Source organism: Pteropus vampyrus, unplaced genomic scaffold (assembly GCF_000151845.1).
Source record: "Pteropus vampyrus isolate Shadow unplaced genomic scaffold, Pvam_2.0 Scaffold70, whole genome shotgun sequence".
In the NCBI taxonomy this organism is placed as follows: Eukaryota; Metazoa; Chordata; class Mammalia; order Chiroptera; family Pteropodidae; genus Pteropus; species Pteropus vampyrus.
Window position 1 is genome coordinate 6,730,131 of NW_011888851.1, and position 24,302 is coordinate 6,754,432.

The following is a 24,302-nucleotide window of genomic DNA, read 5'->3' on the forward strand; positions in this document are numbered from 1 at the left end:
AGCAGTTATTTTGGTCTTATATTTTGGCATTCCCCTTTCCTGACTCTGGAGGCCATGACTTCAGAGTTAGTTTGTCACAGTGGCTTCCTATTCTCTTCTATTCAAGTTTGGTTCCTTCACCTCATGGACTGACAACATTAATGAACATCCTCATTCTGGGAACCACCTGGCCCCGCCCCTGGGCTCTGCGCCTTTCCTAAAAATACAGACTTCTGTTTCAAATCACTTAGCAGACGACCTTGGGATGCTCTTATAACAAAACCTCCCCCAGCATGGACACAATATCCTGTTCCCTGAGAGAGAGGCTGGATTGTTTTCTTGTTAAAAGTTTTCTGATATTATATCAACATAGAATCTTTGGAACAGGTCACACCAACCCCCACATTCGAGCCAATTACCTGATATTTAGTTATCAGTTTCCTTCAGGGACTGTCAGCTCTTGGTGAACAATTAGATTAGAGGATGCTGATGAAATTTGAGGGGCAGGAAGTAGAAGTTACATTTCTGAGTTCAGAGTTTCTATTTCAAGGTTGAGTAAGTAGTAAATTTTTACTGAGAGATTCTAGCCTAATAGTCAGAATCTCAAGGTCCCCTGGCCCATGGGCATTTCACCTGCCTGGAAACTTCAGCTCTTTTCAGAGGTGGGTCTCCCTGTTCTTTGTGTTGGCATGAAAACAATTAATAATTTAAGCCATACCCATTAAAAAATAGAAATACTGTATAAATACGATACTATAATAATAAATTTAAAAGTCGATCCAGCTGGGCACTGTTCCCAGACTACCAGCTGAGCTGAAACACAAATAAGGAGAAAAACTGCTATATAATGTAAATGGCTGCAATCTCATTGTTTTCTGTTACTCTTTTATTGCAAATGTATAGTATTGAAATAACATTATGGATAAATGCATTTTGTGGACGAACCTGGAAACCTAAGCTCTGTTTATAACATTATTTCTATGGGGAGAAAAGCGTATTCCATATTACAAACAGATGGTTTGCAAGCAAATTTTTTGGAACACAGTAGATTTGTAAGTTGGGGGCCTCCTGGAATTTTAACCTATAGTTAGATATCCTGTATGCAGAGCTGGTGATCAATGAAAATTAGAGGCCTCTCAGAATCCCTACTCCTCCCAAATCCTTGCTACCTTTTTCATCTTAGAGACTCTGCCTCACCTTCTCTATTCTCTGCTCTTTGGGTCCCCATCTCTATTGCCACAGACTGATCCACCCCCAGCCCCACCCTCCAACCACTGTTGAGGCCCCAGGAAGCTAGGAGAAACTCTGAACGTCGTTGTCCTTGTGTACCTTTTCACATGGCAGGTAGGGCTCCCAGGAGGCCATGCAGCTAGCCGAGTGGCCAAGTGTGTGGCTCTGAAGCCAGACTGGCCATTTGTGGCTGTGTGACCTTGGCATGTTATTGCACTTCACGGGGCCTCTGTTTCATCCCTGTAGAAAGAGGTCATGTGAGGACTAATGGGGAAGTACTAACTATGAACACTCAGACCAGAGCCTAGCACAGGGCAGTGTTCCCTCCGTGCAGGTGTGTGATGAGGTCGATACCTGAGGATATTGGGGTTTAGACAGATTTCCATAAACTCAGGAAGCAAACTCATTGTGTGAAAATACTTGCTGAATCCAAAACGACAAACTTAGAAACAAGTGTCTGGAATCTCCCTGTTCCTGAATTGGGGCCTGGGTAGATTTCGAACATACTTTATTATTAGTTAGGGGTGCTCCACAAACTTAAATAGTTGAACAGCAGTATCAAACTCTTATTATTTTGAATAATTAAACAGCAGATTTTATAGCAAACTAATAAGTACAGGCCTTCTGAAATAGTTTCATTCACTAAGTTGTTTCCACATACAATGTTTATCACCAAGGAAAGTTTGTTTTTTAATTAACTTTTGGATGTTGTTTTTTGTTTTTTGTTTTTTTGTTTTTTCTCCTTCAGGCAGTCTGTCCTTTGCATTTGAGCTGGCTTTATTTCCTAATTTGCAAAAAGGCTAATAGTGCTGCACATTGGCCTTACCGTGTAGGTATGTGATCTCACGGGATAAAGCATTAGAAAAATAAAATAGTGATTGGGAATCTTACGACTTTTGGATAGACTCTCAGTAACGGGTGGGGCAACAGCAATAGAATAAGGTAAAAGCAAATCTATCTCTGCTGTTTTCTCCAGAGTGCGCTCATCCTAATCCGAATCCAATTTCCCTTCTCTCTGTGGCCTGAAGAAAGTGAAATGGAGCCAGTTAAGAAATCAGTCTATCTGAGAGTGCCTCATTGAGGATCAGCCTCACCAAGCTTCATGTTCATACAATGAGATTTTACTTTTATTTGGGCAGTGGCTTAAGTATTTATGCACTTGATCATTGCTTTTGTTCATACATAGGAATAAGAGGGATGGCTTTCAAAAGGGATCATTTCAAAGTGACTGGTTTTGATTATTAAAATGTAGAAACGCTAAGATCTGCTCCCCCTCCTTAAAAAATTTGAATGTGTGGGTAATGTGCTGTCATGAACATTTTATAATCTGCAGTATTGGAGCAGTAATAAGACACTGTTGTTGGCTGACCATCTGGTTATACATTCTTGCTGTTGCGGTTTGCTTTTTTATTTTTTAACTGGTAAGAAGCAAGGAATGGGAGTTTAGAAATTTCTGAGGTGTTTTATAAACAACGAATTCACATTTAGTTGCTTAACGTGGTTAGATTTTGTTTTTACCTAATACAAGATAGGAAATGAATCATTCATTATGTATTTTCTTTTTATTTTATTATTTTTATTTATTTACTTTTTACAAAAGATAAACTAAAATCTTCAACTCCTAATTTGTTCCCTCTTGACACGATATGTGAACTTCTAGTTTACGTTAAAAATAGTCTCTTTACTGTAAGTAGGAGTCAGACATAAATCATAGGGAAACTCTAGAAAGAAAAATCACCAACAGAAAGGGCCTATAGAGATTTCATATTTCATCCATTCATTCGAAAAATTTATTGAAACCCTAGTATTTGCATATCGTGCTGCCAGACACTGAGGGATTTGCTGAAGAAATATTAAAGACATTCTCTCTTCCTTTGAGGAGCTTAGAGCTTACTTGGGGAGAAATGACATAGACATATGAAACAGTTAAGTTGTAATTCAAAGCAGCATATGATTAAATACCAAAACGTGTGGTTCCGACAGGAAATGCTATAGGAGTTCAGAAAAGGGAGTGATAACTCAGTGGCACTACTGTTTTCTGCCTACAAATTGGCAAATTGTAGTACTATTTGTATGAAATATTTTACACTTGTTTTTTTGGCAGCCTTAGGCCTTGACTCCGAGGCAGCATTAAGAGCCTACAAAAATATTTGTACTCTAATCTCTGTAAGATTGACTTTTTTTTTTTTCCCCTTATAGGCAGAGGAAGTGCCTTATACAAACTAGAGTGCCCATGAGAGACAGCTAGTTTTTGACAGTCATATCTCTTTCAATTTCAAAATTAGGAACCAGCCTTGTCATTCTCTGTTTTTCAATCCAGTGGTACTCATTCCTCCATTGCAAACTCCCCGTGACATTGAGAGGTGGTTTAATTTGAATTTAATGTCTATGACGAATGAGCTAGCCATCAAGGGTCAGATAAATTTATGGCTTCGGAGAATCTCTGATGAAAATCCCCACGGTCATGATGCTGGAGAATGAAATAACACAGATGTAGGGGAGTTCAGACGCAGATGTGCTCACTATAAGCAGGGTTCCCCAAAATGTCAGAATATCATGACATGCTGAGAATATTGTGCTCAGGATGATGTTTAATGAAACTCACCAGCTTCCTGTTCTATTTTTATCATATTCAAATTAGCACAGAGCTCAAAGATGAAGCCATAGGGCCTAAATTCTTAAGAATTAAAAAAGAGAGAGAAAGAGAGAAGAGGAAGAAGGAATAAAACACTTTTGAAATGTCAACGCATGTCAGATACACTATTTGGGCCTACATCTCATTCTCCTTAGATCTTCTCAGGGACTCCGCACAGCTGAATGTAGTTATCATTTGGTTGCTTTCAATCTCATGATTCATGAATTTTCAGTTTCTTTTAAAACTCACTGTCACTGCTTCTCCCTACCCCTTCATTTTAACCTTAGGCCTTGAGGAAGCATAGATAACAGAGATGTTTTCTTCTTTCCTTGATATTATTCAATGAAATATCTGCGGAGTCTAACACCATTTGAAAATAACATGGCACTTGGTGTTCATTCTTCTTGTCGGGTTGGCAGCCCTTCTGGTGAGGCAAGAGTTCCCCAGTTAGCATGACCGAGAGCGACCAAGACATCAAGCAGACTAGTGATCTCACCCTCTCGGCTTCTGGTCATGTTTATCAAGATAGTTCGTCTTGGCCACGGACGGCTTGATTTATTTGGGACATCCTCTGAGCTGGCCGACTTAGGGAAGTGGCCCTGAGAAGTGTTTCACCTATATCTTTTGATATAATTTGGTGTTATCTGCAGAAATAAATATGTAGCAGATAGTTTGGTAATATCAAATTCTTGGGAAGACTCTGCCCTTGACATATTTTTGTTTAATTATCATACTGTAAAGTACAAAATAGTAGCTTTTAAAAAAAATAACACAATAGGTTGATATTCTGGGAATGAATTGCAAATCTAAAATGTATATAGCACATAAACCTTTTCTTGAGCTATTTTCTGCTGAGTTTTTCTAGAAAGGAGCTCTTTAATTTCAGAATCCATGAGAGGATGCACTTTCAATGTATTTGGCGATGTCATCTTGAAAGATGACTCAGGAGTCTAAGTTCAGCGTGTTGTCTGCATTTGTTCACTGCTCCGAGACATGATGGGAAAAAAATGCTCTGCTGTTTTCCTGTTGCTTTTCATGGTTTTAGCATCATGTTCCTGTCCTTGTTCAAAATCAATAACCCCACTGTACAAAGCCTGGCATTTTGTAGTGAAGCCAGTATGAGACAGTTTTAACTAACGCACGTGTGGGGTTGCTGTTTTGTTGTCTTTTTTTTTTTTTAATAGGTGTACTTTTAAAGATGATTGTGTACATTCAGAGAACTCAGAAAACTGGCTGGATATTTTATCAGGAGCTAAACAGTGCCCTCAAATTCACATATCTCAAAGAAGTAAAGATAAGGTAAGAGAAAAGATTTTTATTTGTCTCTATTGTGTTGTCTCATTTTACATACTTGTGCTAACTTCCTTTCGTATGTAAAATCTCTCTTAGCAGTCAAATAAGCTTAGTCAGGAGAGTCTTTCATTTAGTTAACTAATATAATATTGAGTGCCTCCCAGATGCCCTACACTCTACAATGTACTAGGGATACAGCAGAGACACACGCTGTGGCCTGCCCTCACGGAGCTGTCCACCTCGTGGAGCTGCAGATGACCCTCCATAGTTGAATTTAAAGGTGGACTTTTAGTGTAGTAGAAAAACATTAATTAAAATAACAGAAAGAAAAGAAGCTCAGGCTCATGGTCAACAAGATGCCTTAAATGCGACTTAAGCATAGAATTTTGTTTTGTTTGATCGTTCCTTTTTCTAATGTGTTCAGGCTTCTCCTGACAACTGTCTTATGAATATGCGTTCAAGAAATATTGGTAGAGGGAAGAGAAAGCAATGTGGGCAGTGACTGTTGAAAGTGGGGTCCCTTCGAAAGAAAGCCAGTGGGCTCCCGCTCTGGCAGTACTACCATTGGCATCATATCAGCCCTGTCATTGGATGAGAGAAGGAAATGAGCTTATTCAAGCATTTTCTGATTTACATGCCAACCACGCCCTATGGGAAAATGAAATTCCTGCCTTGCTGTCTCAGTGGTGTTGTAAGGAGACATTTTATCCCTAATTATGGCTCTTGTATTATGAATAATTGTACAGAATCTCCATCAGCAACCAGTTGACCTGCCTGTTGAGCTTGCTCTGTTTTATTTGAATGCCACATTAACAAGGAAATGGACCACTTTTTCTTGACTCTTACACTTTGCCATTTCAAATAGCAACAACCATACCACTTAAGATGATTTAACATTTAATAAAGGAAAGCCAGGACATTTAATGAGTGATAAATAATAAAAGAACCAAGCTTTCAAGTCATAACTGATCAGGACTCAAGGATTTAAGGTTATTTGGCTATTGTCACTTTCTGTTGTCTTCCTGGGTGTGTGGAGGGGAGATTTTCAAAACCATCTAAACCTCTGCCAGGCATGAGTCAAGAGGGGGTAGATTCTGTGAAGAAGATACTTAGGCATCTAAGCATAGATATGGCCAAATTTTTATTTCTCTTATCAGTCTGAAAAATAGTTGACTTTGGTGCTGATAGAGAATGATAGAAAATACCATAATCCTTGAATACACCCAGAACTCTGATAAGTGGTTAAGACAAGGCAAGATTTTTTTTTTATCATTTTGAAAATTTTAGGGGTAATAAGTCAGTTAAATATAGTGAAGGAAAGTAACTTGTTCATTAAGTACAAAGGCTGCTTACACAATTTGCTAACCTATGTTTGGGTTCACTGGCATAAATTAACCACCATTTATATCTAGTCTAGAACATTACAAAAAATGTTTACCACCCAAACAACCACCAGTGCTTTCCTACCCACCCTGAGTTCCACTGTGGTTTACCTTAATCCCTCAAGAGTCTTCCCCCACAAACATTACTTCACTCCAGCTTACCATCGCTCTCAAGGTAAAAGAGATAAGAATTTAGCAATTTGAGTAAAGCTAGTCTTTGAAACCAACTTGAGACTGATTATTTTAACAACGTTGATAAGATGTCTGATTCCATCTCTTGGTCATATTATTTCAAAAATATTTCTGTCTTTATGGTCATCAATATGATTTACCTGGAAGTCTCAGATCTTTATCTAAATAATACACGATCTTGACCTGCAGAGATGGCAGTCTGTGGTTTTCCTCAGTTCTACGTATTAGCTCAGGTCATAGAGTGTTTGTGAACCGCCCATCATATACCTTCTACATTCTAGTAGCTTTCTGGGTACAGAACACGCTCCACATATAATGCAGAGACTCTGTTCCCAAGAAGCTTAGTCTCTTTACACAAAACAATTAGAAAATAGTATATTTTCATCCTTGTTAGGATCGGCATTTAAAAAAATAATTACAGCAATTCCAGTTGTCTTGGAGGGATTTCCTTGGGGTTTTGTTGAGTAAAAACAGCAAGGTACAGAAAAGTATATATAGCATGATCTTTTATTAATCAAAAAAGTCCCTATGTATGTTTATGTGTAATTATCCATGATTATTTGAGATTGGAGACAATATAGAAAAGTTCATACTAGGTTGTAAATATGGACTCCCCTGATGGAATGACCGATGTGGTGAAGAGGAAAGACATAGACAAGTAAAAAAAGAAGAAAAATGAAATTCTCTCATACACAGACAAACATAAAAAAGGATGTATGGCGTGGGCCCAATTTTTTCATTATGTAAAATTTTATTCATGTTTACCTATGAGGAGATTTTTAACATTCAGTAAAAATAACTTATACTGATTAAAACATAAAGATGTAGGAGTGAATTATTTCCTACAAACAACATAGTTTTTAAAAGAGAGTCACTAGAAACATTTTTTTACAAGTCCAAACAAAAACAAGAAATTTTACCATCACTGATATTAAAAAAAACATTATTCATCACATTCTGTCCAGTCCAGTAAAACAAGATACAAGTAATAGAAATAATTATTGGAATGGAACAGACAAAAATATCATTTGCCACTCTTAAGTAGTTGTATATCTGCAAAATCTAAATATGTTAGCTTTTATAATTTCAAGTTAATAAAAGTAAAATGAAGTGGTATGTGGTCAATAAAATTCAAATATTAATAACCTTACTACATGTAAGATGAAACAAACTTTTAATGTCCATTAATAAAAAGATCCCATTCATTAAAAACAACAGAAACACTCAAGTATAATCTTAAAAAACAAAGAACAAGGTATATGTCCTATATTTTAAAATTATTTTAACCAGGAGATACATATTGAAGAGAGCTGCCAAAAGTAGTAATTTTGGTTTTGCAATAGCTTGTCTTAAGCAATTTTTTTTCTAATAGCAGTTAGAATGTGGAGTGGTGGTCTGTTGAGGTTATTTATAATTAATGACAGGGAAACCTTATCAATTAAAAGCATAAGCATAAATAAAAATAAAAAGCAAAAACACACAAAATATTTCTTGGCAGCTGTGAAAAACATCTTGAATATATCCAGACACATACTATGTTTCTTGGTGAGAAGATATCATAAAAATGTCACATCTTCCCCAATCTATTTTCTAGATTTCATGCAATCCCAATGAAAATTTGAATAGACTATGTCTCAAAATTAATATAAAATTCATCTGGAATGATTTATTGATGTGATCACGTTGTAAGTTAAGTAATTGTTGTATACCTGCAACAAATATAATGTGCCAACTAAAACTGAAAAATAGAAGAATATCCAAAATACATCTGAAAAAGAAAATTATTTAAGCAAGACCATTTCCATATGATTATAAACATAAGTATAATGACAATAATTCAGCTCATGATTCTGGTTTAAAAATAGGAATATAGATTCATGGAATAGAGTAGAAATCTCAGAAATAGATGTAAAAAGATTTAAAGATCAAATACCATAAAATAAGAGAAAACAAAATCATTATTTCATAAAAGGCACTGAGATAACTAACTGCCTTACACTATGGAACAATAATATAATTCACATTTTACATTAAATATAAAAATAAAATTTAGGCTAATTAAGAAATTTATATGAAAAGCTGACACAGAAAAATCACAAATAGAATTGAGCATCAGATAATTTGGAATTATAATTTTCTTAGGTTTGAAGCCATATAGTTTGCAATAACAAAAGAAAAATATATGTGTACTTGACTTACTTTAAGAAATCAATAAAACCAAAAATAAGAGATAATAAAAAAATTATAAAAATAAATATAATAAATTATAAAAATAAAAATAAGAGATAATGTTTTCCTAAAGCATATGCTTTAGGAAAACATTTGTAACAGGTAAAATATTAATTGCAAGATATTAAAGTTAGGAGAAATTGAAAAGAAAAACATCAAGACACGAAAAAGTGAGTGGGCAAAAGCATATATTCTCACAAGAAGAGGTTTAGAGAGTTAGACATAGATATGGCAATATGTTCAACTTCATCAGATAAATACAAATTAAAGTGATAATAAGATATGCTAACACCTAGTGTTAGCAATGCCAATTAGCACAATCTTTTTAGAAAGCAATTTGGCAACATGTTTCAAAAGTCATAAATGTATTCATTCTGTTTTAAGCAGTAATACCAGGCTTAGAATTCTGAAGAAGTAACTTGAGAGGAGAAAAACATAAGCATACAGATGCTAAAACAGTAGCATTTATAGAATTAGAAACCTGGAAATAATGGAACTGTTTGGTAATAAAGGGGAATGGTCAAGTCAAATAAGGCATGTTGGTTGACCTAGTGGAATGTAGTTCAGCAAGAAGTTCTTTGGCCCCATGGATATTACTAGCTAATTGACACTCGAACTTTCTATCTTTACCTGATCCTTTGTGTTTTCATTCCCTCTTTATCAGTATACTTCAAGGAAGAACTACCAACCTGCTAGGATTCCCATGTTGGGTTTATTAAGCCAAGGCTTCAGCTTTTTAACCATACTCACCTGGAACCCCAAATCATGCAAACATACCTTCATTTCCCTGGCTAACCTCTCATTACACTGCAGTTGAAGAAGAACACTTGCTGTCTCGTATTTTCAGATCAACTCCAAAAAGGCTTTTGTTCCCTCTGAAACCATTCTTGCTGAAGTCACGAGTGCACTCCATGTAGCCATTCCAGCAGGTGCTGTAAATCCGCATCTTACCTGGCCAACTGGCTGCACTCTCGAAACCCTGTCTTCTTGTGCACACCCTCTCCAAGCTCTCCTCCTTCTCTTTGGCCGTGTCTCAGCCTCCCTCGCTGCCTCCTTCTCCCCCTAACTCTAAATATTAAAGCTGTTTCAGACCCAGTTGTGGCTCTTCCTTTCTTCTGACTCTCTACTCTGTCTGTAGACAATCTTATCCACTCCCATAGCTTTATATATCATCTGTATGTTTATATCCCCTTTATTTCCAGCCCAGATCACTCCTCTGAGCTCCAGGCCCATATCCTCTCGATTATCACACAAGCATCTTGAACTAAACACGTCCAAAATTGAAATCTTGAATTTTCTACCCAAAGGCGGCCTGGCCTCTCCCTCATTGCATCCCATCACAGGACAGGGAACCTCCATCCATTTGCTCACCAAAATCCTCCCTGTACACATGCCCCACTTTCAGCCCTGCCGTATACCATCTCTGATGTGCATCTTGAATCCGTCCATTTTTTCCCACTTGCACTGTACCGTTCTAGCCCAGGCTTCTGTCATTTCTTAGTGCCGTGTGGCCCTCCAGTTTTAGTCTAGTGGACTTTTCCATGCTTCAACTAGACTATAAACTCTTTGAAGGCAAGGGCTGTAGTTGTTTGGTTAACTAAAGTATTCACTACCTTAGCACATATTAAGGGCTTTATAAATATTTATGGAATTAAATGCAACAATTACAGGTATGTAAAAACTATGTGAGCACTAGAAGGAAATGTGGAAAATTTTAAACAGCTGATGACAAAAGGATTTAAAAAACATTCTAATACTTTTATTATAATGTTTGAACAATGAAATACATTTAAGACACATGTGTATACAAGATAATATATGATGTGATCATGTGCTAAGATGTGCGGTGCAGATATAAATGGTGAGTTGAAGAAGGCGGATAAATGAGAGTTCAGCTAGTGAAGATGAAGATGAGCTAGGTAGGAATCACACAAATATCTTGGGAATGGTTTGGGGTCCATTACTGTGCCTATGTCCCTAAAGGTGGTTGGACTTCAGTTCTTGCAGGCTAGACTGTAAGAACTTGCCTTCTTCCAGCATGATTCTGTGGCCCAGTAACAGAATTCTTTGAAAATGGAAAGATGGGGGTGACTCCAAGGCCAGAATAGATTTAGCAAGCTTATTAGAGGACAAAAGACAGCAGACGCTTAGGTGGCCGTGCATAAAGTCTTGGGCAGAGATCAGAAGTATAACAGAAGATGGACACCTTCCAGGTTGTCTGGAACTGTAGCTCTTCATCCTGGGCAATAGGGTTACCACTTTTTCTGCTCCCAGCTTCCTAATGCTTAGCCCACGTTCCTACCAGATAGATCCCTTTCATGCACCTGATACAAAAGGGGTTCACCGTTGACATATCAATTCCTTTAATTTTCCTTTTCAACAGAACTGGCTGCCTTGTTCCTTTAGATAAGTCACTGCAGTAAGAGTTGCTTTGGGGAAATTTCAAGATTTTCTTTTTGTGTTCCCTTGCGTACACACACACTCACACACTCACACACAACACATACACCAGCCCCTACCACCATACGTTTAACTACAAACAAAATTTTAAATAATTTTAAAGGTAGATTTCATAGGCCACCTTCTTTAACTATAATATTAGCAACGAGCAATGAAAAATACAGAGCTGACACCTAGGAAATCAAGCTCTACCCTTTTAAATGAACCCTGGACCAAATAAAAACAAGTGAAAAAAATCATATGTTTGTATAAGAATATTGAATATCACGAAGATATAAATTCTCCTAAAATTAATGCATATATTTAGTACAATTCCAGTTAGACTCAATCTCTTCACTCCTCTTGAACAAAATGATCTTAAACTTTATGGAAGAATCATGTCTGAGAAATGATAGGAATATTATGAAAATAAGTATAAATAAGGAGAGATTTGCCTTATCAGATGTTAAATATATTTAGTCACAGTAGTAAAAACTTGATGACATTGGAGTAGAAGTAGATCAATAGATAATTGAAACAGCAGAATTCAGAAATAGATTCCAGATATACGGTAATTTAATAGATGACAAAAATGGTATTTCAGTTCAGTAGGAAAGGAATTTTTTTGTTTTGTTTTTGTTTTGTTTCCTAAATGGTTATGTCAGAGCTGATTAACCATCTGGATAAAAATAAAGTTGGACCCTTATCTCACACAATATATGAAAATAAATTCCAGATGGATTAAAGATGTAAGTTTAAAAAATAAAACAACAGAGATAGTAGAACAATCTTATATTTGCCAATGAGCAAGAGTTTATAACCAAGACAAGAAACCCTGCATTTGATTACTTAAAAACATGTCGTGTAGGGTAAAAGACAGCACACACAAAAGTTGCAGGACAAATAGTAGATTAGAAGAACGTATATGTCAGCAATATGACAGATAAGGATTAATATCTGTACTATACAGAGAGCTCTTAAAAATTGATAAGAAAAATACACGCAAGCAGAAAAAAACAGTCCAAGAATATGAATATGTGACTCACAAAAGAAGAAACGAAATAGCCAATAAAACATCTCTTTACATGGGCAATCTGAGAAATTCATCTATAGCAGGTCAAAGGTGAGTGCACTTAAGGCTCTAGGGTGGGAGAATGAGGAAAAAATAATGATTCGTTTCCCAAATCATCTTCTTTCCCACACAGACTACAGTGACTTTGGTGGGCATCGTCTCTCCAAGACACTCAGAGTGTGTGGCGAAGAATGTGGAAACCGGCAGGGAGCTCTGCAAGGGTCAAAGTCCACCCAACAAGACCTGCACCTGCAGCATCCCAACCAGAGCAACCGACAAAGGTAAGTGGACTCTTCGTTGCCTTTTTTGTTACAAGGTGAAGAAGGCAAGAGAACTTTCCCAGTTATACGACCCAGGAAGCAAGTTAAATAACAGGAAATATGAATAGTCCCGTGCTATAGACTCACTCTCTCCCTATGCTCTGTTTCCTGATTTTCACCTCTGCTCTACCTCATCCGTGACTGCAGGCCCCCACTATCAGACGTGACTGGAGAATGACTGAGGACGGTAGGTTGGATAGGCAAGTGAAGTAAAGCCAGAGACCACTGGGCTGACCCTACAGAAATGATTCAGAGAATTCAAACATCTGAAAAGCTGGACTGTCTTTGGTGAGAAGAGAAAATAGAGTGACCAGTGTTCTATCATTGTAAGTTCATTGCATTCATTCATTCTTACCAAAAGCAGTTATTGAACGCTTACGATGCGCCAGATACTGCACCAGATGCTAGGTATACAATAACCAAAAAAGACCGATATAGTCCCTGGTCTTGCTATTTATAGCCTATTGGGGTAGAGATAAATAAACAGCTCGTTGCAATGTAGTGTATAAATACAGGGAACAGAGCATACCACGGGAAGCACATGAAAAGGGTGCCTAAGTAGACTTGGAGGTGGGAAAGAGGGCAAGGAAAGCTTCCTGGAGGATGAATAGGGTTGAGCCAGACACAGTGGAAGAAGAGTATTCCAATTGGAGACCCACTAGTGTGATGACCAGGAAAGAAAAAGCTGTGTTTGAGAAGCCAAAAGAAGCTCTATATGGCTAAGGCAAATGCGATAGGGACAGGTGGAAAGCAGAGTGATAGAAAATGTATATCAAAGAAGGCACAAAGTGTCTGGCACAAGGTAGCCACTTACAATCAATAGATTTTTGTTGCGTGAATGAATGAATGAATGGCGGCAGTTGGAGAATGGGCTGGAGGAGGGAAAGACCGAGTTCTGAAAGACAGAAGGAAGGCTATTGCAGTGATCCAGGTGAGGGGGACAGTGAGAGCTGTGGATGAAGCGGATGGATTTCAGAGATGGTTAGGAGTTACAATAGATCAAATGAGAATTCATGAGTCCCTTTGGGTGAGAAAGAAGTAGCAGAAAGTAAAGTCAAGTTCATGGTGCCATCTTCCTAGAATGCTGAAGGTCGTCATAATGGAGCTGTTTCTTGGTGAGAGCTGGTGTTACCTAATTAATCCTAAATTCCTCAAAAGAGATTGAATGCACCAAGCCAGAGAGCCAAGCTTTAAAAATGCCTCTCAGCCACTGGGCTCATGATGGCTGTTTGAGTCTGAATTGCTTGAAAAATTACTTCAATTTTCCATTTTTATTCGTCCACACTATACAGCTTTTGTGATATGCTTCTAGTTAATTTCGGTCATTAAAATGCAGATCTTGCTCACCTATAAAATATACTTCTTTAGTATTTGAGATAACCTTATAAAGTTAGCTGGTTGATTTTGGAGCCTCCATCAGTTGCACCTAACCTTTGCCTACCTGTTTTGAATGTCTTGCACATTCTGAGTAGGCATACTCACTTCCCATCTCTTGCACTCAGCCAGCCAATGGCCATTGCCAAACCAATGTCCGTGGCCTAGAGTAACCTCAACCCTCACACCAGATCCTGTTGCCCTTCCGCTTTAAAATATTGGGGGGAAGTCACTTGTTCCATACAGCCTTACTGGATTCTGCTCTAACTGTCCTGGTCATTCCAGTGCCCCTTGGTCCCCCACTGGCACCCCAGTGTTGCTACCAGTGCGACGTGGACCTCAAACCTGTTTCCTTAACTCATAGCCTGTTTCCTTGACTGTGCCACTGTGTTTTTTCACCCAAGTTATTTTATATCCTCCAGAATAACTGTAAATGCTTTGAGAGCAGAGATCATAATATATTCATTTCCTTGTGGTTTTTCCCAATAGTGTTTTGTGCACAGGTGATACTCGGAAAAGTATGACTTTTGCTATTCTTCATCACTAGACACTTGTAGATTCCATCGACATACATTTTCACTGGGCGTCCCTCGGTACTAAATTGTCCACATGTTTGTTCTACCAACACTTTGCAAGTGTCTGTTCAAATGCTCTTGCTGAGAGGTCATGCCAGCCTTCCAAACATCCTTGTCTTAGAACAGAGAATTATCATTTTAGACATACCTACTTTATGTGAGCAGAATTTTATGGGGCACCTGGCTCTCAGGATGAATGTTGTTGCTGTAGAGAAATAACTTAAAGTAAGAGCTCTCAGACTTTTAGAATCACACACTAATAAAATTTCAGTAAGAAAATTAGGAATGCCAACTTCTTATTCTGTCAGGTAAAGACTTTTATTTTAAAAGTATCATCTACTGTCAACACTAATTCATAAAAAGAAGAAGATATTAATACCAAAATGGGTGGCAGTGAAAATACCACTGAGTAGAACTGGTCCCTGGACCAGTAGGATTTGAAAGGCACCTAAACCTGGCTATAGCCTATCATCATGTGGGAAATGTTGCAAACCACATATTCCCAGCCTTACTCCAGGCCTGCAAAGTCAGAATATCTAGGAACATGGCTCTGGAATCTATATTTTCATCCATTTCTCAAGTGATTCTGATAGACATCTTGGGTAGCATACGTATGTAAGTTAAAGAGATACAGGAAATACAACATTTCTCTAATGCTGATTTAGCACCGAGTTTATCTTTCTGACTTTATTCTTTTGAAGTTTTCTAACCAGTAGGTAGATTTTCAAATGCAAATAAGAAAACCTGCATCATAGATTTGGTGACACTTGATTCCAAGAAGATCAGGGATCCCAGCCCATGGAAACCACACTTTAGAGTTTGTTAGGTAAATATTTGTAGTGCAGATTTTTCTGAAGGTACAGGATTTCCTCTTTCACATTCTAGTTCTCATGTTCTAGGCACTTCTTGCTCAGTGACTTGTTTTATTCTTATGCTGTGGCCAATTACAAGTTGAGATAGTGATCCCGGGGAGAGTATGAGATGTAAATGGGCTGGAAAATGGCTTTTTCCTAGTGATTATCCACAGGAGGCCTGGAACACGAGATGGGCTGGGGTCTGTTTGGAGCCTTGTGTTATGCACTCTGGCTGCCTGACGTGAATGGCCCGCGGGGAAGAACCACATACTGATTGAAATGTGAGCGAACAGCTGGCACACCCCACCCTCTATGCATAGGAGGCAAAAATATTTATTTTTTGCATTTACAGCTTTGCTTGATGACAGTGAGCCTTCACCGTAAATGACTTTTTTTCTCCTTTGCTCCAGATGTTTTAGTTGTCAACGTGACGTTCTCCTTCGGTTCTTGGCATTTATCAAAAAGATTCAACTTTACCAACTGCTCGTCATTCATAGAGTAAGATTTTACTTGAAATATAAATATTCTCTCATTGGTTTTAATTTAATTATTTGCTTTACTCCTTGACTTCCTAAAGAACTATTTTGTGGAGTAGAACTTTGCAAAGTACCTTTTGGAGCGTGGCCTAATGGGAGATGGGAGGGCCCCTGAGTTTAAGCTTGCACATCCAAGCCCTGATAAGCATGGAGAAGCAAGCAGCTCAGGGGCACACAGCTGTGCGGAGGTGTTTCTGTCAAGAGGGAAATGCATTTTCCCGAGCCCGAGAGGTGGCCTTGAAGCAAGTGTAGTAGAAGGCGTGCTGCTAGCTTCTCCACTGATTAGAATGGCTTTGGGAATTTGGGTCCAGGGAGAGGGCATAAGCATGAGATAAGGAAAAGTCATACTCAAGGAGAAGGACAAGATGAAGTCTCTTTCGAATCAAAGGAACATGTTAAACCCATAAACACAGACAACAGTATGGTGGTTATCAGAGGGAAAGGTGGAGTAGGGGGAGGATGAAGAGGGTAAAGGGATTGAATGTGGTGACAGAAGGAGACTAGATCCTGGGCGGTGAGCACACAATGCAACATACAGATGATGTATTATAGAATTCTATACTTGAAACTTACATAATGATAATAACTAATGTCACCCCAATATTTAAAAAAAGGAACATGTTAATTCTGTCCCATACACATATCTTTTTTTTTCTTCTGTTCTTTTCTTTCTTTCTACTACCTTTGGCCCTGGTGAGCTATGTAACCCCCTGATTTAGGGCCACACTATACTCTTTGCTTCTAAAGCAGAGAGAAGACAGAGGAAATATGTTTCTCAGATTCTTGATTTTTCAGTTGGAAGATGGGGTGGAGGTTCCCATAGAAACCACGTGAAGCTGTATTATTAGTGATTCTGTAGTTCATTCGGTGGTTTGATCGACCAGCTATGTGAGTACCAAATGTGAGCTTCTTTGGCCTGGTCTGGGAATCGTTTCTTTGGGAAAAATGAATTCAAACTCAAAACTGAGTTGGGAGGCCACTCTACAGCTATTAGAACAGGAGTCCCCGCAACTCATCTTTACCCTCCCCTGAGGGGTTGAGTTCAGTTATTTCTAATAAACTGAATGAATTTAGGGAGGGTAAAAAAACAAACTTGATGCAGAAAGCCTCAGAAGTCCATGAACATAGGGGAAGAAAGCGGAGAGTTAAATAGAATTTTATAGCTCAGAGAATTGAAACAGTACAGCTTCCCCACCCCCAGTTGCAGAGGCCGGACCAAAGCAGGTGACCCACTCCAGGTCCCACAGCCAGGTGATTAGCAACTAAACCTCAGACCCGCAGCTCCCCGGAGGGTGCGCGCCCTTTCCTTGGGCACTTGCTTCCTTTAGAAAAGCCCTTAGTATAGTAACTACCTCGAGGAGTTAGGATAGGAATATAAATCACAAACCAGCTTCTAGCACACTTTAGGTAGTCAGGTAAACACTCAGTCTGGATTTTTTTTTTCTCCCATTGAAACTACAGCGTCTATAGGTCAAAATCTCAGAACGCTTCAGCATTTCTTGAAGAATGTATAAAAATACGAATGGCGTCCCCTCTCCCTGTACCAGTCCTCTCCCTGTCGCTGGGCTTAGCCTCGTGGGACTGTTTCCAGACCGACCTGAATTTCTGTATTTATCATTCTTCCTTTAACTCCGATTATCCTATTAAGTGCTTTTCAAGCTCTCCACTATTATCCATGCACGATAGATTATTTGATTAGCAGACACAATTCTTCCTCAATTTGATTAAAAAGCAAACACTGGCACCCCATTCCCTCTGCTTGCCAGGTAACACTTTTGGCTTCGCATCTTCCAGGCAGTTGACGGTGTTACTGCTCCAGTGAGTGAGGACATGCTGATATTGGGGTGGGGTTGGGGGAGACCAGTTTCCAGAAGGAGACTTACCTGAGGGTAGACAGACAAACAGACCTGGATTCAGAAATGGATCTAGTGTGTTCTTGTAATCTACCTGCACAACTGGTGACCCTAGCTTCAGGTTTCCATAGCAACAGGTATGATGCTGGTCCGGCAGCCTGAGGGCCGCCCAGAGCAGGGCACAAAGTAGGTGCTCTATCTTCAGCCTCAAAGGACTGTCCTGTCTCCCCTGGGTTAATCACAGTCTGTTTAGGGATATTTTCTTCTTCTTCCAAATGCTCACATGCCTCATCACAGAGGGAGATTCTAGGATATGAAGATTTTCCTAAAAATGTATGAATTAAGTTGGTTTTCCATGTTGCCAGGTGCCCAGTGTGTATTGGAACTGGCTGTGCTTGGTGTGAAAGTGAGAAAAAGTGTATCCACCCCTTCACAGCTTGCAGCTCCTCTGATTACAGCAGAAACCAGGTAAAGTGACATTTTTGGTATTACAAGTTTAACCAAAAATAAATGTTGGTGACCACCAGCCTGTCTTTTGTGTTTATTTCAAACTCTGAATCTCCCACCCATCCGGATGTTGAAGAGATGTTCTTCATTTCAGGAACCTTGTCAAGTTGCGGTTGAGAAGCGGGCACCATCCAACACAGCAGATGGAGGAGGGTTCAAGAATAAGTTTAGCAGAACCAGCCCAGGCTTGCAGGTCAGACCCTGTTTTTGTGTTGATAATGGAAAAATCTCCCCTTAAATGACAATAACAACTACCACTTTGGGTTCCTTTTTAAAGTTCCCTATTTTACTTTCTGCCAAAATTCCCTTTTTTTACCTTTGGTTTAAACCGAGTTTCATTTAATTGGCTCAATACATCAAAGGCTGAACACTCACATAAAAGAAATTAAAATTCCGTAATTATGAAAAATGATGTTGTTCCGGGGGGAGTAAAATTTTAAAGGTGACTTTGTGGCTCACTTGGGGAGAATTAGATGGAAGTATGTAGCACATAGTACTGAGGGGATTTCAGTTTGAACCATGTATTACGATTGCATTTCTGGGGATTATGTGCAATGGAGAATATGAAAAGTGTATACACAAACTGTGGCTACATTGTTTTCTTTCCTTTATAGAGCCGATCTAACCAGTGGTTAATTACTTTAAAACAAAATTTGTTTCTATATAATATAGGTACCTTTCTCTCCACTTCTCAAAACATGGTTATTTTCCATGAGATTTCCTTGGAAATTCCTCTTATTTTCTTCAGGGTAAATCACCAAGCTCAGTTAACAGACATATTTAAAAAGAGAAGAGGTGACAATATAAACATTTCCTGGCAGACATGGTGGCTGTGCTTAGAGAGCACAGAAGTACTGGCTTCATGCAGTTAACAAAAATTAATTGAGCATCTACTAGGTGGTAAAAAACAGACAAGTTCTTGTTCTCGTTAACCTTGGGGTTTAGTAAGAGCAGACAAAACTACAGCATGTTTTTTTTTAAAGGTTCAATTTTATATTTTGCAACTAATTTGTGGCTTTGATTTATCCATGTACTGCTATTTAAGATCGAGTGCCAGTATAAAAAAGTAACACCTTTTTAATCACTACAGAAAAGTTGATAGAAACTTTAGGTGAATTAAAAACAGGCAAAGGGAACATGAATCGAAATGGATTATGAAGTTAATTAAAAACATTAGAAAAACTTGGCATGCCAATATTCCAGAATGTAAAAGTCAGTGAGGTTTTATTAAGTGATGGGCTTATTAAGTGATGGACCTTTCTCTTCCCATTGGTTTATAAAACTAAGACATAGCAACAAGAACTTGAATCAAAAAGGCAGTGGCTTTTTTTAAAAATTAAATTTCTCTTTCGTTATTTCAGTTTTTTTTTTTTTTTAATTTTGGCAAGATATGCATAGCATAAGATTTACCATCTTATAAAAGTGTACAGTGTAGTGTGTGTTAAGTACAGTCGCACTGTTAGGCAACCATCACCATCATCCATCGCCAGAACACATTTCATCTTGCAAAACCGAAACTCTGTACCCATTAAATAATAACTCTTCATTTTGCCTTCCACCCAGATCCTGGCAAATCACCATTCTACTTTCTATCTCTGTGGATTTGATTGCCATAGGTGCCTCATATAAATGGAATCATGCAAAATTTGTCTTTTCGTGACTGGTTTATTTCACTTAACATAATGTCCTCACTGTTCATGCATTTCGTAGCATAGGTCAGAATTTCCTTCCTTTTTAAGGCTAAATGATATTCCATTGCATGGACAGACCACATTTTGTTTACCTATTCAGCTCAATGAATATTTGTGTTGCTTCGACTTTTTGGCATGTCGTTTGTGTTTTTTGTTGTTGTCAAGTTGTAGGAGTTTGCTCTTTATCCTGGATATCAATCTCTTATTGGAGATATGATTTACAAATATTTTCTCCTATTCCATAGGATGCCTTTTCATTCAGTTGACTATGTCCTTTGCACACAAGTGCCTGATTCATTTTGATGAAGTCCAATTTATATATTTTTTCTTTTGCTGCCTGTGCTTTGGATATCATACCAAGAAATCATTCCCAAATCCAATTTCCTTAAGCTTTTCTCCCATATTTTCCTCTGAGAGTTTTATCTCTTAGGTTTAGAGCTTTGTTCCATTTCGAGTTAATTTTTGTATACGGCGTAAAGTAAGAGTCCAGCTTCATTCTTTTGCATGCAGATATTCAGTTTTTCTGGTACCATTTGTTGAAAAGACTGTTCTTTTCCCGCTGAACAGTCTCATCTCCCTCTTGAAAATCATTTAACTGTAAATGTGAGAATTTATCTCTGGGCTTTATTTCCATTGATCTGTATGTCTGTCTTTATACCCATAACACACTGTTTTGATTACTGTAGCTTTGTAATAAGTTTTGAAACCAGAAAGTGTGAGTTCTTCAACTTTATTCTTCTTATTCAAGATTGTTTTGGAAAAATTAAACATTTTTTTGAGATAATTGTAGATTCACATGTAATTATAAGAAAATAAAACAGAGATCTCATATATCTTTTCCCCAGTTTCCCCCAATAGTAACATTTTAAAAAACTATACCACATCATCACAGCCAGGATACTGACAGTGACAACAGTCAAGATAACAGAGCAGCTCTGTCACCCCGTGTTGTTTGCTTATAGCCACACCCACTTCCCTCCACCTCCCACTCCCCTTCTCTGCCCCCTGGCAACCACTGATCTGTTCTGTTTCTGTGATTTTATCATGACAAGAATTTTATGTAAATGGAATCATCCAGATGTATCCTTTTGGAATTGGCTTTTTTAACTCAACGTAATTCTGTGCAAATTCATCCAAGTTCTTTTATGTATCAATAATTTAGTCCTTTTTATTGCTGAGTAGTGGTCCAGGCAATGGCTTTTTAAATTTCTTTTAAAGAAAAAAAATAATAAAGTCACAGTACCTTGGTTTCTTGTATTGTCTTCCGGCATCTTTTGACCTTTGTTATTGTGTGTTAAAAAGAACCAGAGTCACCAAGAGAGCAGGAAGAAGCTGAAAATAAACAAAAGCCCTGACCTGTCTCCAGTGCTTCTCTGTGAATGACCCTTCTTTATTTGGTGAAAGACATTTTATTGATACTGAAATGTTGTTTTAAATATGACTCAAAACTGAATCTCAATTTTGGTTGATGGGGAATGGAGTATTATTATTTGTCGTGGGAGGAATTTCTCATGCTCTGTGTAGCACTGCTGTCTTTCATTATCATGAGGAATGTAAAACTCCAGGTTTGCAGTTTGAGTCCCCAAACTTAAAGCACTGAGCACTCTCTTCCTAGCGGAAAAGCCATCAAGAGCATTCCTTCAAGGCATCTTCCCACGTCACATATGTACTGAGTGCTTCTTATGTGCCAGGCATTGGGGACACAAGATGTGAATGCTGTAGACTGTCTTGAGCTTCACGATTCTGAGCTTGAGTTGATTGTTCTTACAGGTATTTATGGAGCACTTATTAGGTGCCATTTTCCTGAGCTCCATAGATATAATGAGGAGGACGCAAATGAATCAGGCACCTCTCTTGCCATCAGTCTCAAGAATCTTATACATGAGTTCATAAGTAAGAATACATAATTAAAAAAGAAAAAATGTTAACATAGGGAAAGTACCAGAGAATCTACAAACCCAGAGAGCCTCCCTGTGCCTGGGGCCTTATCTTAGAGGCATTTCTGCTTATTTAAACCCAGTGCCTGGCAGTTTAAAACACTTAATCAGTGTGGTTGGTTAAGTCTTTGATTGATGGACGGCTTGATTGACAGAGATGGTATTTCAGCCAACCTTTGAGTGATGAGAAGCATCTAGATGCAAGGGGACCGAGGAGTGGATATTCTAAGCAGAGGGACTAGCATAAGCAAAAGCGTAGTGGAGGCACCAGAAAATTCCAGGGCACCCATTCTAGGATACCTCAAGTAATTAAATTTGGCTAGAACAGAAGGTTGCATGAAATTATGGAACGTCAGTTTGAAATGACCCCGAAGCCTGCATCTACAGGGCCTAACACATCAGGCCTAGGAGTTTTGACTTTGTTCTTCAGTGGCAAAAAATGTCGAAGACATTTTTTTAGTCTTATCCGTCCATAGTTCTGATTTGTGACCTTTTATTTTTTTTGATGTATGAATTTTTTTATCCAAAGAAGTGGCACTTATAAGTTTCCTGCTTCAAACCAAGTTTGGGCCTGTTGCCCTGGCAGTTTCGTGACCTATGACTCATCCCTATACCCTGACCTAAAAATAAGTACTGTCATTTACTGGGGGGTAGGGGAGAGGGGTGGTGCTCCATTAAGGGAAAGCATCACCCAAATAGGGAAATGAACTCAAAAATCGACGTTCGACCTCTGGATGAAAAATATTTTCAGCTATAAAGGCCAGTCTCTCTCAGAGATGGTTGGCCCTGTTGCCCTGCTCTAACCTCTTTTCCTTCCTTTTTATGTCTTGTATCTGGTGCCTCTGCCTGCTGAGAGGAGAGGTGGCTGCTCTCTCTTTCCTGTTGTCAAGGAAAGGTTGTGAAGATCTATGATATGATGTCGTTCTAATATCTGTTGTTGTTCTTCATGGTATGCTTATCACCATAGGGCAGAAATGAACCACACAAAGCCGCGTCTCCTCTCTTGAGGAGTTTATATCCAAATTGTTCCTCTTTTTCTTCCTTTATCACTTTGGAATGTGCTTTTAAATTTGTCATAGGCAATCCAAAAGGATTCTTTCAGGGACCTTGCCTTTAAAAGTGAAATTCACTTTAATATATTAATCGTTGGATAGCTCCTATGGGCCTACCACTGTACTAGGTGCTGTGGGATTCAGTTCTGATTGGTCATTCATTCATTCATTCATTCATTCATTCAAAATGTGTTTATTGAACACCTACTGTGCGCTAGACAGGTGGGCAAAATGTGTCCCCTTATGGAGCTTACATTGTAGAACTTACAGTGTTTTGGAGGAAGTAAGATTCCTTTTCAAGCAGCAGCCGAGTGTGTAGAACAGAAAAAGATATAAGAAGGAATGCCAGAATATACTAAATTAAATAACGATAGCTAATATTTGTTGAACCTATGCTGTGTCCTAATCTCAGAGCATCTATTTAAGCTTCGCAATGGACCTCTTTTTCCCATTTTATAGACAAATTTTACAGAGGGTAAATAGAAAGTAAACAATAGGAAAGAGATTTGAACCCAGGCAGTCTGATGCCAGAGGCCACAGTTTTAACCACTGTTCTCCATTGTTTGACCTCAACTTAATATAAACAAGTATTAAACTATGTAGTATTGATGATGAAAGTCAGTCCAGGATGGAGGAAACTAATATTGGCTTCTCTTGTCATTTGGCTATAAAGCCTGCCCCATCTGTTACACAGATGTGGGGTGGGACCGAGACCTCAAGCCTGGGCAGACGGTGAGGGGAGCGTATTAGCATCAAAGCCTCTGGAGGAGAAGAGTAGGTTGCGAGGTATCAGAGCGAAGGAGTCAGACCCAGGCAAGGCCAGCGTTTACTCCGAGACTGAGATGGAAACTGAGGCCCTTAGGAGAGTGGAGCAGCAAGAATCTGTGCTGAATTTGAAACTGAGCAGAGACGTGGATTTCGAGTGGTTCAATTTAATCTGCACTCAGGGGTTTCTACTGGAGAGGAGGAGCCCTTCCTCCCAACCCCCCATCATGGAGCCCTGGTTGGCCAGTACAGTTCTGAGGAGCCACACTAAGGACATTCAGTGAGAAAGGATAACAACTTTGCTGGCAGCCCCACCCCGGGCCATGTCAGCCTCACACAGGGCCTTGGTCTGTTGCCTGCTCCTTGGAAGTCTTCAGGTCTATCTCG

The 24,302-nt window shown here is 38.7% G+C and overlaps 1 protein-coding gene across 1 annotated transcript in view; it reads left to right on the plus strand.

Annotated features, from left to right (window-relative positions):
* Window positions 1-24,302, plus strand: part of PLXNC1 (plexin C1) — a 143,791-nt gene that overhangs the window by 47,211 nt on the left and 72,278 nt on the right. Inside the window, 5 exon segments of the mRNA XM_011361784.2 lie at window positions 5,029-5,143; window positions 12,585-12,732; window positions 15,985-16,072; window positions 18,329-18,431; window positions 18,565-18,663. Of these exon segments, the coding sequence (XP_011360086.1) occupies window positions 5,029-5,143; window positions 12,585-12,732; window positions 15,985-16,072; window positions 18,329-18,431; window positions 18,565-18,663 (553 nt within the window).